At 33.8% G+C, this 15,945-nt stretch overlaps 1 protein-coding gene across 2 annotated transcripts in view; it reads right to left on the bottom strand.

Moving 5' to 3' along the window:
* Nucleotides 1-4,527: 4,527 nt before the first annotated feature.
* LOC115976019 (glutamate decarboxylase 1) overlaps nt 4,528-15,945 on the bottom strand; it is an 87,726-nt gene continuing 76,308 nt past the window's right edge. The window contains exons 1-7 of one of the 2 annotated variants that reach the window (XM_031097088.1): nt 12,047-12,174; nt 11,608-11,812; nt 6,899-7,099; nt 6,186-6,400; nt 5,818-6,071; nt 5,384-5,436; nt 4,528-5,176 (exon numbers count right to left, since the gene is read on the bottom strand). In XM_031097088.1, the coding sequence (XP_030952948.1) occupies nt 4,691-5,176; nt 5,384-5,436; nt 5,818-6,071; nt 6,186-6,400; nt 6,899-7,099; nt 11,608-11,812; nt 12,047-12,135 (1,503 nt within the window). In that variant the 5' untranslated portion in view covers nt 12,136-12,174 and the 3' untranslated portion in view covers nt 4,528-4,690. Of the gene's footprint in view, nt 5,177-5,383; nt 5,437-5,817; nt 6,072-6,185; nt 6,401-6,898; nt 7,100-11,607; nt 11,813-12,046; nt 12,175-15,945 lie in introns of those variants that run through there. The other variant, XM_031097090.1, reaches the window with a different exon arrangement.

Genomic DNA, 15,945 nt, shown 5'->3' on the forward strand with positions numbered 1-15,945 from the left:
AGTGCTATATTTTTTGACCATGTAGCTTATATACCCAAGCGCCCCCCCCCCCCCCCCCCCTCCTCCTCCTCCTTATATTTAATGATCTTGTTCCATCCCACCAGATGTAAATTTCTTTTATCCAATGAGGAGCCCAAAAGAAAATCCATGTTGATTTTATCAAGCTTCTCACATAGGTGTGTAAGAAGAGTTGCCCCTTGCATCACATAGTTTGGGATAACTACCATAATTGATTTAACTAATACAATTCTGCCAGCAAAGGATAAGAACTTGGCCTTCCAGCCAGCTAGTTTGGAGATCACCCATTCCACAACAAAGTTAAACTGCCTCCTAGTTGCCTCTTTGTGCCTTGGTGGAAATCCTAAATATTTCTCAAGGTTTGTGGTTGCATGAATCCCCAGATTTTCATAGACTTTATCCTTGAGAGTGGATGGGACATTTGGTGAGAAATAGATACGAGATTTCTCATAGCTAACCTTTTGCCAAGATTCTTCACAGAATGTGTCTAGTACATCTTTGATGATTTCACTGCCTTTCTTGCTCACCTTCGCAAACAACATTAAATCATCCGCAAAGAATAAGTGTGAGATCTCAACATTATCTCTTGATGCTTTCAGTGGACTCCACCTTTTGGCAATGAATTCCTTCTCAATAAGGGACCCAAGATATTCCATGCAAAGGATGAACAGGTGTGGGGATAGGGAATCCCCTTGCCTGATTCCTCTTAAAGGCTTAAAGAAGTCTAATTTTCTTCCATTGAAGAGAATAGATATGCTTGTAGTGGACACATAACTCATGATCAAGTCAATCAGCATTTGGGGAAAGTGGAATGCTTTGAGGACTTTATGGATGAAACTCCATTCGAGATGATCGTAAGCTTTAGCAAGATCCACTTTGATTGCCATGAAACCACATTTCCCCTTTTTATTATCCAGGGAGTGGATCACCTCCTGGGCAATGATGATATTATCTAATCCTCTCCTCTCCGGAACAAAAGCATCTTGGACTGGGGAAATAAGTTTGTCAAGGAATGGTTTGATTCGGCCTAAATTGATCTTGATAACCACTTTGTAGATTGAGTTACATAGGCTGATGGGCCTGTAGTTATTGAAGCTTTCACGGCTCTAGCATTTTGGAATTAGGGAGATCAGTGTTTCATTCAAGTACTCTGGCACTACCTTAGCTTCAAAAATACTACACACCTTTTGGCATACCAAAGCTCTAACATCAGCCCAGAAGTGCTGAAAGAATCACGCGTGAAGCCCATCAGCCTCTAGTGCTTTAAATGGTTTCAAGGCCTAAAGCCCTTTTTTTATTTCCTCTTCTGTAACTGGTGTGCAAAGAGAGCCCATATCAACTTCAGAGAGGAAACATCAAGAGAAATTCTCAATGTCAGAACGACAGGTGGAGAATAAAAGGTTCGTCTCGAAGAGATCTTTGTAACCCGATAAGAATATAATCTTCACTTCCTCTTCCTTAGTCACCCATTTGCATGGGGAATTTTTAATGCTCCTAATCTTGTTTCTGTGCCTTCTAGCCAATGTGAAGACGTGAAAGAAAGACGTCTTGCAATCCTTAAAGGCAACCCAGTTAATGCAAGATTTGAAGGCCCAATATTCTTCCTCTTGAAGCTTGATATTAGAATATTCTTTGATCAGGTCTTGTTCTAATTGGACCAAGAATTGGTTTGACCCATTTAAAAGGGATTTTTGGGCCCCATTGAGCCTAGCCAAGATCCTTCTCTTCCTTGCAAACAAATTGCCAAATACTGTCATGTTCCAATGATTTATTCTATCTGTGAATAGCTTGATGGCAGAAGATAGGATTGATTCATGCTCCTAGGCTCGTTTAACCACCTCAAGGAAATCAAGGTGATGTAGCCACATAGACTGGAAACGGAAAGGCCTGTTCTAGGAGGTAAGGGGGGCTTACAAAGTTCCAAAAGGATGGGGCAATGATCGGAAAACACCCTAGAGAGATGGGTAATAGAAGCCTCAGGGTAAAAAAGCCTCCATGATAGATTAGCAAAACACCTATCGATCGATACATTCCAAAATTAAGTTCGATATTTCTTATCTGAGATTAGACCAAGTAAATTTAGGCCCCGAGAAACCTAAATCCAGGAGGTTGCAAGAGTCCAAGTACTCCTTAAAATCTAGGGTTCTATTAACATTAATATTCCTTCCCCCAAATTTATCTTCACTACTAAGCACTTCATTGAAATCTCTTAACAACCAGGGGATATTGCGCAATTAAGCAACTTGGGTGAGGTTTGTCCATAGTATTTTCCTTTTTGCAACTCTAGGACTAGCATAAATAGGAGAAATAAGCCAAGAAATGTTAGAATCACGTACCTTAACAGTGGCGTGAATCTCCTGTTTTGTGAAGGACAATACAAAAACATCCACTTCTTCTTTCTTCCATAGTAGCCATAGCCCTCTTGCGTATCCTATGGTGTCTGTTGCAAAGAACCCATTAAAGGGGAGGTCCTCACAAATCCTTGCTACCCTATCACCTCCAACCTTGGTTTTAGTTATGATCATAATTGAAGGGAAGTGGTTCATAGCCATTTCAATTACTCTCCTTTTGATGTCCAAACTTAGTGCACCTCTGCAGTTCCACAAAAGAACATTCATTTGGAAACAATGGTTGTTTGGGGTTTCCAATGGATTAGTCCCCATCATTGATGTTGCTAACATGCTCCATCCCATCCTCCGAAGCAGATCCTTGGATGCTACCCAATCTGGTTTCCACATTGTCAAATAGTTCAATATCCCCTGAATTTCCTCTTTACAGCAAATCAGGAGATCACATTTCTTGACTAGTTTGAGAAATTGGAACAGTTTCATTGTAGGAAAATTCCCCAAAATAGGCTGATGCTAACCCCTTGAAGTCGATTACCTTTCTCTCCTTAACCAACCAACCCGATTTGTCCAAGTGGGGCATCACTAATGGCCTTCTTAACTTGTTTAACTCCTCCAATTCTACTTTTGAGATTAGTGGCATGTCTGTGAGGAATTTCCACCAAGGGTTCGATTATTTTCCCCCACGCTAGATGGTCCAACGCCAGGTTTCCAATTCTCACACTGCCAGGTGTGATTGGGAACATGTGTTTCCATGTTATGCAGAGGCTCTCCTCGGTCCAACCCATTGTGTTCATGGGGGCTGATCTGATCTGGGCAATCACTTCATCGGGGATGGCTATGGCTTTGTTCCTATGCCATATTGCCCATCTCGAGGTAGGGAAAGATGGTGGCCTTTTGCTAGGGCGGTCTATGAAGGGGAATGGGGTTGGTTTGGCTTAATACCTGGGTCAGGGCTAGAGTGCTTTAAGTTCTTCACTCCTTTGGGGCTAGAGCTTTTCTTTTCTTGGGATGGTCTCGTGAGTTTGGCTTTTTTCTTCTCCGTCCCATCTACCTAGTTTGATTGACAGCCCGACCCATTTCCCAAGGGGGCTTTACATGTTTCTAAGCTACTTTCATGGATCTCTATCAGATCTTTAAGCGTGTTGTGTACACTATCCTCACATGTCTTCATTTCTTTATCAACCACCAAATTAGATTTTTGCGGTGTCCCAGACTTAAAAAGAAAGGTCTTCTAAATTAAAGAGGGACACGCTTGTGCTGGGGTTGCCAAAAATACCCTTAGTTCCCTTTGTTTCTGTCGCCACATGCTAGCTAGCTTGTTTGGATGTAACTGCTCGTTCATTCTTGACTAAGCGTTTCTTCTTGGTTACCAACATCATCCATTCCCTAAAGTTAAGGTCTGGTTGTTGATGTACCTTCTTCCCTGATTGCACAATATCTGGTTCAGCCCCTTCATTCTTCTTCTTAGGTTGGACAAGATAGCAATAAGACTCTTGTTTGTGTCCAATTCTGCTGCAGCAGAAGCACAAGGTTGATAAACCCTCATACATCACTTTTTGATATAAACGACCCATTTTGATAGTGTTTATCAGTGGCTTCATTAAATCTATCTATATGCACAATTGGGCATAATTGCCTCTTAAGCCTGATGCTGTGTAGCGGTCAATCCTAAGGACTGGCCTGATGGCTTTACCAATTTCTAAGAGGTCTAAGCTATCATAGAACTCAATGGGTAGCTCTGGAAACCTGACCCAGATTGCCACCGATGAGAAGCTAGCCTTTGAAGCTTTAAAGTAAGTCTCCCAAGATTTGATTGCAAGAAAATGCTCCCAATAAACCATGGACCACTCGTTAGACCTTGTCATAATCAGCATTATCACTGAATTTAATCAAGAAAAAATCTTTGCCTAGGTCTACACAATCCATTCTAGCAGCTAGTTTTCACTAGGTACTGATTTTGAAAGTGAGATAGTTGTATCCAACAGCCCTACCAAATACTTTCACTATCAAAACCTTGGCCCAGGTGTCCCTATTTTGTTTATATACATGTTCAACATGTATGTAAACAAAATAAAACTTACTATATAAATTTTATTATTTAAAAAAATTGCGCGCATTCATCAATGCAATGCAGCGCGCCCATTCGATCTTACACCCCGAATAATAGAGAAAGCTCAATAAGCATTACCAAGTACATAAAGCCGTCTCACAAAATAAAAAGGATGCTCCATTAATTCTCTGCTTAATTAGATAAGAGAGAGAATTAATAACTCAACAAGCATACACACACACACAGCTCCAATACATATGCTCTTCTTTAAGCTCTAACAAACACCGTTCATCTTCTTCTTCTCCATGACAAACTTCTTCCAAACCGTAGTGATCTCCCTCTGAGTCTCTATAGCACTCTTCTTTGTAACCACAGTGACATTCTTGTCCGCATTTTCACCATTAAGTGCTATCTTGGCAGTGATCTTAGCAGGAAGGGTATCGAGTTCATGCAAAACTTTCTGGATATCAATCACAAGGCGTTCGGCAAGAGTGCGCGAAAAGTCTTCCCTTATGACAACACGAAGAACCGTCACATTTTGGGCATCAGGTGGCATGGTGTAAGCAGGCACAATCCAGCCAAAGCGTCGCAAATAGTCCGACACCTCAAACTCGTCATGGCAGCTATTGTTCTTTAAAGAAAAGGCCACCAATGGCACCCCATTGTCTTTTGAGACTATGTTAAACCGGCCTGTCTTCTCCAATCCAGCTTTGAGTACCAGCATGTTTTCTCGGCAATTTTCCATAACATTCTTGTATCCCTGCAGGGTAACAACAAGAGCTATTAGTATGATTAATATGACACACTTAACCATTCATATTGTATCAGCTAGCAAGCTAATAATTACAGCATATATGTGCCACTTAAAGTTTAAACTACCTTCTTCTTTTTTTCAATTTTTTAGGATATAGTTTTTTCAAATATTCCCATTTTCAAATGGTTGAAGACAATATATCTGTTGACTAACCTCAAAACCCAAGCGAATTAATTGATAGTACTGAGCAATGACTTGACTAGAACCTGCATCATAAAGCAGACTTCAATTTAGAAGAACATGGGAAAACCAGCCACAGTGAAAAATGTTATTAATTCCATGTCACAAAACTTATATGAATGTATTAAACACTATAGGCACAGCAATAAATTTTATGACTTTTTCACAACATTTGAAAATATATTTTGTAATTAGTGTAACATCACTTTTATATATACAAGACTACTATTAACATTATTTTTACTGTATAACAATTGTAACCAATGTGTCTAGACTTATCAATACACCAACAAGTTAGGTAAAAAAAAAAAAGTGCAATGACCAATGTGATTGTTTTTGAGGGAGTTTCAAAACTTGTACAGTTCGGTTAGAAAAGAAAGTTCAGATTGATAGGGAAGTGTAATTACCTTTGGAGAAGTTGAGGGTGAAGGTGGGTTGGTCAGTTCCAAGATAATTGATATGGAAGATGAGTTCTTCTGGCAAATCTTCTTTGCTCCTCCAAATGACCCACCCGATCCCGGCATAGACAAGCCCATACTTATGGCCACTAACGTTGATGCTCTTCACCAATGGTAAGCGGAAATCCCACTCAAGCTCTGGGTAAAGAAATGGTGCAATGAATCCACCACTAGCAGCATCCACATGGATTGGAGTATCCCATCTGCAAAATTAAAATGCAACCAATTATAAGAGTTAATAAATTGAACATTTTGTAGGCCTGCAATGCATGCATTCATTGACATAATTCAAAGAGAGAGAGAGACGGTTGTAGTACCCAGTTTGCTTGTTCTTTTCAATCAAGAGATCGTTTAAGAGCTTTACATCTTCAAACTCTCCGTTGAGAGTGGAACCAAGGATAGCAGCGACACAAATGGTGTTTTCATCTACCATCTCTACTGCCTTCACAGGGTCCATCACAAGGTAATCTTCTCTCAGCTTCACCTCCTTCAACTCTACTTCAAAGTATCTTGCAAATTTCTCCCAACATACCTCCATACATTAAAAAAGTAAGACATTCAGGATATAATTACAGTAGAATTAGGTACACCGTACACCTTCCCTTTTCTCATTGGAAAATTCTATAGTTTATATCCAGTTTACTAAAAAAGGGCAATGAACATAATAAATAGGCTTACTAAAAATTTGTATTGGGAAACTAATATGATAATTATTGGTATCACTTTAATCATATCATTAAAACATATTAAATACCTTTTTTTATGATTGGTAATACATCAATTTCTAAAGTTTATGTGGTATTTTAATAGAGCAAATTTACTATATTTCCTTAATTATTATATCTTAAATTCACCTTGTTGCACTGATTAATGAATTATATAATTGAATTTAATTATTCTTTAAAAAAGATAATATTATTTTATCTTTTAATATAAAATTTTATTATTATTCTCTCATTTCACTGGGTGAAGTGTGCACAAGAAAGACTGGAAGTCTCTCTCATTGGCTCAAAATGATCATTATTTATACCTGGACATTGGCCCCAGTGACAATGTTGGGTTTGTCATAAGGTTTTCCCTCTGCTTTCATCTTGTTCTGCCACTTCCTTTTGAATGCTAACCCAGCCAACATTATGGCCTCAGATGACCCCACCGTTCCTACTCCAACTGCAGCCTCTGCTTCTCCCAGTGGTGCATTGAAGAGATGCGCTATCATGTTAACACACCGATTCTGCACGCATGCATATAAAATTCGAAAGGTTAGGTCCATTTCACAAAGTTCTTGGCTTTTGCTTTAAGCATATCTTTCTGTCACTTTTATTATTTAATTAATAAGCTTAAAGAAGCCTTGGAATCTAATCTAAGCTGTTTCCCAATACAAATGCAGAATGATCTTGAAAATTTAGAGCCATATGATAAGCCATCGTTCATGCTTAATGAATAAGACACTTTTCTTGCTTCCCCATGACTAAATATTTCTTATAAATCATGATTAAGTTCTAATTCCATTTCATGGGTACTTTAAGTTTAAGTGAAGATATTGTGCCTAAAAGGTTGCTTTAACTGCGAGTAGTCCATCTACAAAAACAAAAAACAAAACTCAGCTTGCCTGCCAGAGAGAACTTTAAATAGAGCTTGTGGCTGAGCATTATATATTTTACTGAATACGGTTTTTAATTAACCATCACAAAGTAGTTTTCTTTTTCTTTTTTCCTTTTTTTTTTTTTTTTTTGCTGAATACTGCAAAGCTGAACTTTTATTGATGTAAACTGCAAACTATTTTCCATGCAGCTCAAAAAAGCCTCTCCAGTCCAAGCTTGTTCATTTTCAGTCTAGTTACATCAGCAAAACAAAAGCGATTTTTGCATAGCTTTGAATGACATCAATAATTTACTCGCTACTTAAACAAGAAGTTTAGACTCATGAAAAAAGAAAGCATTTTAAAGAGATAGTATGGAAATATTTATATTCTTTTTTTCTTTTAATAAAAGGGATTTTGTGTTAGATTTACGTCGTATTTTATTTTAGGCCTCAAGGTTGGTCATTGGTGACTTGCTACTACCATCGTTTTCTTGAGTAAAGATAGGGTCAAATGTTACGGCAAGTGTATGTTTGGTGTCTTTGGACCATTAAGATTTATGAGGTTGTGGTTAATGGTCTTCTATGTTCATGAAATTTCATTTCATTGGATCAAAAAATTAAAGTGACACCTTTATTTTGTATGGCTTAAAGTATGTAATCCAAGGTTTTAAAAGAATTATACAGCCAAGAGCCTAGTAGCTTCTCTCATAAAAAAAAATAAAAAAAAAAACTCTAATTTTCACTAGGAGAATTAGAATCCAATTTCTCCTCTTCAATTAATGTAACTATCAATTTATTTATAAAAAAGAAAAGAGTCATACAAAACTAAGGAGAAAAGGAGGGGAGGACATCTAGATTAATTTTCTTCTCTTTTTTCATTTTTAATTTTGTGATAATAACCTGTTATCCTAGATATCAAAATATCAACACCCGAGATAAGCCACGAAATTCATCAAAAGCTGAAAAAAAGCTTAACAAAAAAACAAAGTCCCAATAATATGAGAAGTGATCAAATGAAACGCTTTTAATTCTTAGAGAATAGAATTTTAGGGGAACAAGATCCTTTCCAGTTCATCTATTTCATTCATTTGACGGTTAAAATTTTATTTTTCAAAGATATAATAGTGTATAAACTATATGTAATTTAAGTTTTAATTAACATATTAGACTATAAATCTTTAGATTTGTAAAATATAAAATAAAACATGATATTGAACCATTTCAAATGGAGATGATCCTTTCTCAATTTGAGGATGTGCGAAACAAACATTCATATATATGTCACAAATGCCATTTTTTTCTCCTAAGTTTATTTATAAAAAATTTTAAAAAAAAAATTATTTAAAAAAAAAAAAAAAAACATGTATAGAAAAGAAAAACACATCAAGGCCTAATCACAAAATCTACATATCTAAGCAACTTTAAAGCTAACTCTACAAACAAAGATGATAAAATTTTGAGAGGTTCCTTTCTTGATACATTTTAGTTTTTTTATCTGAGAAATTAGTACATTTAAGTTTTGATATGAAAAATTAAGTATCAAAGAATTCATATCAATGTAAACACCGGCCTACAAAAAGAGATTCTATATAAGCTCCCTTTTGGTAATAATGAATCAAGTTTCTCCAACATCATCAAATATGTCAATATTATATCATACTGAATGCACGCCTAGTTTAAAGTACTAAATAATTACTCTTTACAAGTCATCAATAGACTAAGGGTGCTAAGACAACCAACTCATGACTCATGTGGCCAATCCAAATTCCAAACCAACCTGATCTGGATCAAACAATTCTTTCAATTTAACTATTTTCACTGTAAGTGAAGACAAACCACATGGTCGCAACTTGCAAGCATAGTTTTCAGAATCGGATCGACCCAGGAGGTCGAACCGTGAAAATCGGGAACCGGGATGAAAACCGGTTTTTTAAGCATAAAGAACCGGATTTTTTTTAATTCCGTGAACCGCTAAAACCGGGATTGGACCGTACGAACCAGTGAGAACCGTGCGGTCCAACCCCTTAGCAATTTTTTTTTTTTTACAATTTTATTCTACTTAATTAAATTATCCATCTCTTACAAGGAATAAAAAAAATTATAATTAAAATCCTTCAAAGATATTCAACTCTACTTCAAAAATTAATCATAAATTTTAATGTTTTCATGGTTATTATTTTATTTTATTAATTTTCTTATTTAATTATTAAATATATGCTTAAAAATCATTAAATTTCCCTCACATATATAGATATATTGTCAATTTTGCTAGTTTTATAAATTTAATATCCATATTTAGGCTTTAATTAATTATTTATTTAATTATGACGTCATCACGGTTCGACCCCGATTCAATCTCGATTCGACCTCAAAAATCTTGAACATCTCCCTTTAACGGTTCAATGAATGATCCGGGTCTGAAAACATTACTTGCAAGAAGTCCCAAAAAAGCTGTTTATTTTCAAACTTGGAAATCATGCAAAATTGCAAATATTCCACTGAGAGGTCAGTGTGAAAGATTGGCAGTAGCCAGTACTAGGTAGTTTCAAAATGATGATGATTGATGACTGATGAGGGAGGCAGAATGGCAATAATGGCCCCACTCTCAGAAAACAAGCACTATGCTTTTATGCGTTTTCTTTAGACAAGAATGTAGACAAGAATAGTTTATTATAACTTTGCTTAAGTCAAGGCAGGGTCCACTCATCACTGCACCTCATGGCGTCAATCTCGCCATGTTTATGTCTACGCGTCTATCCTAAGGTCCTAAGGATTGGGTCGGTTCCAATTTAAAAATCAATAAGTACTGCAATTCTTTTTTCTTTTTCTTTTTTCTTTTTTTTTTAAATTATTAACTATGATGAATTAGTATTTAATATAAACGAAATTTGAATTCTAAATCTTTCATTTCTCTACAACAAAGTTTTACCAATTAAATTAATTGTAATAAACTACTATAATGCTAAGCTATTGCCTAATTGTTTCCGTGTAAATGAAAAAGAGGATTTTGTGAACTATAATCCTACCAGAGGCTATTGGCTATTGATAACAAATTTGTAACTTATGCTTCTTTGAGTCAGCACAGAGACTAGTTAATTAAAAAAAAAAAAAAAAAGGTAAATCCAGTGATGACCCTAGATTAGAACTGGCAAATAGATTAGAACTAGCAATAATTTGTCACATAAGATTTATTGTGAAATTAATGTGTACATAGCATTATTCTTTTTTTATTCACAAAAATTCTAAGATATGTATCAATAACTAAATTAACACATCTAAAACATATTTGAAGCACAGATTCTTAACGAGACACCATATAAAAGTGATGCATCATGCATGTTTTAATTATCCTTTCGTAATTCTGTCTTTTACCTAAAATATATATATCCTTTCGTAAAATAAGCTTATATTATTTTATTCTATTTTTTTTTTTTTTGAGAAATATATATATATATATATATTTTTTGAGAAAACTATTTTATTCTATTTGAAGTTTAAGTATAGTACTCCTAAGTAAAGAAACAGACCACATAAATAGTGTAAGTATAGTAAGTAAAGGAACAGACCACATTAATAGAAGAGTCGACATGTCAGCACTTTTTTTTTTTAGAAGATAGTTATTAAAAAAAAAAAAAGACAAATATTATTTTAGTTCAATGATGTTAACAAGTTTAATTTAATCAAAACCCTTCATCTGAAGGCTAGAACTATTTCAGATGAATATTTATTTAAAGTCTTTTACTAATTATTAAGTCAATTGGGACCTAGTGTGATGGATCAAGATCTTTAAATATAGTAAGCAACCCGGGAAAAACATATACTTTTGTGTCCTATCAGTGATGGCATCCAGCGACTACAAATGAGTTTGAAACTATCAAATTCAAAGCAAAGCGAAACCGTGTGCTATTTTTTATCACAAACCTTCACCACGACATCCTAACTACTCTAGAATTTCGCATCATGTCAACACAGATCTCAAGTTACCTATGCTCTTGCCTCTTTCTAATTTATAAAAATAAAAATAGAGAAATGGCAAATTAATTAGATGCATGTAAAAAATCAAAGTAAATCATTTTAAAAAATAAAAAAGACTTTCTTAGAGCTTATTGATGGCGGGATATTTATTAATAAACCATTTTAAAAGTAAAAAAGACTTGCCTGGAGCTCAGTAGTGACAGGATACTCATCCATGTCAACGTAATTCTTGTTAACGGAAGCCATGATGAGCTTATCACATTCGGGCTCCATCCACGTGGTCACGAATGAGGCTAGGTTTAGCCTTGGATTCCCATCCAACATCAGCTCATCGTTAATGATCTGAAATGCTGCCTCCTTAGGTATCGAGTTCTCCGGCATTTTGAATCTAAACCACAATCATGTGCATATCACAAAACATGTTACGTGCCCATCATATGTATTTATATGTTTTTCTAATCAAAGTGTGATTATAATTAAGATGAGACAGATCTGAGAATATAGTTCGATCAAAAAAAAAAAAAAAAAAAAAGAAGAAGAAGAATAAGAAGAAGAAGAAGAGAGAATTGAAGTATGTAATGGATTAGAAGGCATAGAAGCAAGATATGATATTAATTATCACCTAGGAAATGAGGTCCGAACATATCGAGATGCAAAGGTTGAGTGAATGGTGAAATTATCAGAATTTGATGTTGTTTTGGAGAGAACCATGGTGCACAAAGAGAGTGTGTATGTGAGAGAGAGAGAGAGAGAGAGAGATGAACTGAGGAATTGGGCAAAGCTAGAGGACTTAAAATAAAGTTATAGGAGAGTGGCGGGGTTTGCATTAATTAACGACCCATCAACCAATGATCAATAGATGCGTGTAGTGTTCATCAGTTTGGATGAGTGAATTACGCGTAGTTCAAAACAGAAATATCCATCTGTAATAATAATATATAAAATTGATGAAGCCAACTAACTTTGTATTCTATATCTTATGCCTTCTAATTTTATACACTTCATTATTTCAATATATATTTTGTATTTAATGACATATTATTTTATATTTAAACTTTTTAATGAGAATTAAACCTTTCATTAAAATTAAAATCTTGCCATATCATAATTTCTTTTAATGGTAAAATATATATTTTCATATAAATTAAATCCTAATAAATTTTTATCAATAACTAACGTACTTAGTAAACTACTTGAAATTTTAATTTTATTTTATTCAAACTAAATTAAATATTGTAATAACCACAAATAATTGACTTAGTGATTCCTCAAGCCTCTTAATATTCATGGTTTCACATGCCTAGGCAATTACTCCTTATAATGACACACACCCAATTGAACGATACTTGGAGATTCCTTTTCATCCAAAAAAAAAAAAATCTCAAAGTTTCAGACTTTAACTTTAGGCCATATAACCAACAAACAAAGTTCCAACAAAGCAACCATTTTGAGTACTCCAATCAATACTAGCCCAACACGTAATTATTTTGGACGTGTGTACCTGGGCAAAAGCCAAAGTCTTGTGTTAATGAATGCCTTCCATTTTCCATCTTTTCTTCTTTGACCACCGTTTCTCACCCAAGTTCTCTTTAATTTGCCGTACGCGTCAGGCTTCTCAATTTTATTTTATTTTTAATTCAAAAGTTAGGAATCAGAGATTTTAAATTTTATATATCTCCCGTGAAAATACTAGGAGATGCAGACAAGGCTCTTAGGACTTATTTATTTATTAATATTCTCTTAGGCCTTCTTAATTTTTATGAATGAACTATGAAGTTAGAATCATAGGAAACACTTGTATTTTTTGTTATTGATTTAATTGTCTGCATTTTCAATAATGTTCCAATTTTTATAAGGACATCAAAGGCGGGGAAGCAATTACACATTATCATTCTCTTTTTCTTTTCTTTTTTTATTATTAATATGACTGTGGGTGCATTTTTGTCTGTGTGTACTGTGAATGAGTAATTAACAAACAAAAAAAAAAAAAAAAAAAAAAAAAAAAAAACCCTCATAATATTACTTTCATTTTGATGCCTAAATTTAATTCCGCAGATCGATGATGGCGAAATGTCATAGATTAGATCAGATGCCACTAAATATAGTTTAATAGCTAGCGTGAAAGACAGTTGTAATATGAATTATAGGAAGTTGGAAAGGTTTCACCTAGTCCGGAGCACAAATTATTAGGTACTAAAGAACTAATTAACTGAACCCATTGACAATTATTTGATATGTTTTTAAATTTCAATGGATTCAATACATATGAGCACTAGACCCAACTCTTACCGGGGTACAAAAAGACTAGAGACGTGTGCTATAAAATTCCAACCAACTCTGTTTAAGGAAAAGAAAAATCACCAAGAAAGCTGGGTGGGGTTACTAGAGAGATGGCATGGGAGTTGCCAAGTTGGACTAGCTCAATGACCATAACATAAACCTATATTTTTTTTATTTAGATAAATTTATAAACAAAGTATTGGGTAAAGAAAGAGAATAGGATCCCTTTTTGGACGATGTAACGTGCTCAAATTATTTTTATATTTTTATACAGTTTTTAGGGTATGTATTTTAGATCTTGTTTTCAAAAAAATAATTTCATAATTTTTCAAATTAAAAAAAAATATATATATCAACATGATCATTTCAATAATTTTTTTCCTTAAATTTTAAAAAAGCACGTTTGGTTATTGTTTTTTAAGTAATTTGAAAAAATATACTTATAAAACAATTAGACAAGTGCAAAAATGAATTACCAGATGTATTGCCAAAGGAATTTGAAAAAAAAAAATCTTAAAGGTTAAAATAGTACATAATTTTTACTATTATTAGTTAATATAAAAATTATGTTTTCTAAAACTTTTTAGCTTTCAGTTCAAAGAAAACAAACCGTTGACAATATCAACTTTGTAAGTTATCTTTATTTACTTTGAAAACAAATTAAAATCTGTGTTTGGAAACTTCCAACCAGATAGTTTTCATTCACTTTTATCTTCTTAATTTGAGAATAAGCTAGTTTCAAGATTAATTATCCATAAAATCAAAACCTTAAAATGCATATAGTAGTGCCTTTTTTTCACTATTTTATTTATTTGTATATATATATATATGATCTCGTATGCTATATATATATATATATATATATACATATATGATCTGGTATGCTAACATCTTAGAGATACATAGAGTTCTCTATCATCATTGCATCTGATGATATGAGACAAAACAATTATATCACCAGTCTATCACTAAAACCTGCTTTCAATTACTAAATCTCATTCAATCAAAGGGGGAAAATATATATAATATGAACAATTGAATGGATCAGAAAGCTTAGGAATGAGATTAATTACCTGGGAAGGGAAGTCCTAACATAGCGAGAAGCGAAGGTTGAGTGAATGGAGTCATCGGACTTTGAAAAGGTCTTGGAGAGAACCATGGTGAAGAGAGAGAAAAACAGAGAAACAAAGAAAAAGTGTGAATGAGAAATGTGAAGGAAGAAGAAGCAAGAAAGGGGCGAGGACTGAGGAAGACATAGGGAGTTAAATAAACTAGGAGGAGAAATAGTCACGTTTGAAGTGACAGCCGCAGTCGATTAAGAATAAACATTATTTATTTTCTTCAAAGCAAAGATATATTTAATTATTTAATTACTCCATTTATTTCTTTCTAAAGTGGTACATGGAACCATCATGGCATTTGTATAATGTAAAGTTGCTTAATTTATATATGTTTGTTATGCAAGTGGGAATATATTTCATCTTTTTTTCTGAAGGTCAGTCTTTCTCTTTGAAGTTTCTAGCTTGAACTTGTTGGAAAGATTCCAACTTGGCCAATCAAATGAGCTGTTAGCCTTTTGGTGAGTGACTCACATGTAAGTGTAACATAAATAGAACTCCGAAAGTAATGCTATACTTTTCCATATTAGTAAAATTCAACAGATTGTTGAAAAAAATATTATATAAAATGAAATGGTAAGGTTGGAGACACTTACTATATGTGTTATCAGCAGCAGAGCCAGAAATTTAAATTTTGAGAGCCAAACATTAAATTAGACAATTAATTTTTTTTTTCTCTATGTATATTAATTATATCCATACTAATTATAATTATAATGAACATACAATTTAATAATTAGAACCTAAAAGTATACTATTTCTAAATTACTGTCTTTTTAAATAAATAAAAAAAGAGTCAATAGTCTTAAACTTGTCCATTGACCTAGATTTTTCAAATTAAATTATCACCTATTAATATAATGACTAAATTTTAAAAAATACTAATAATTTAAAGATTGCTAAACAAAAGACAAACAATAATTCAAATTTTAATACATAAAAAATCTAATAAAATTACAACCAAATACATGTTATATTATTTTATCTATAAATTAAATGATAAAAAAATAGTATAATTTAATAAGATACATTTATAATATTATGATATATTGATTATTTAACCCAGTGGGGTTGGCCGAGTGGTTGGGCACTTGGTCTCAAAGTGACTGTCTTAGGTTTGACT

The sequence above is a fragment of the Quercus lobata genome, chromosome 2, assembly GCF_001633185.2.
Source record: "Quercus lobata isolate SW786 chromosome 2, ValleyOak3.0 Primary Assembly, whole genome shotgun sequence".
Taxonomy (NCBI): Eukaryota; Viridiplantae; Streptophyta; class Magnoliopsida; order Fagales; family Fagaceae; genus Quercus; species Quercus lobata.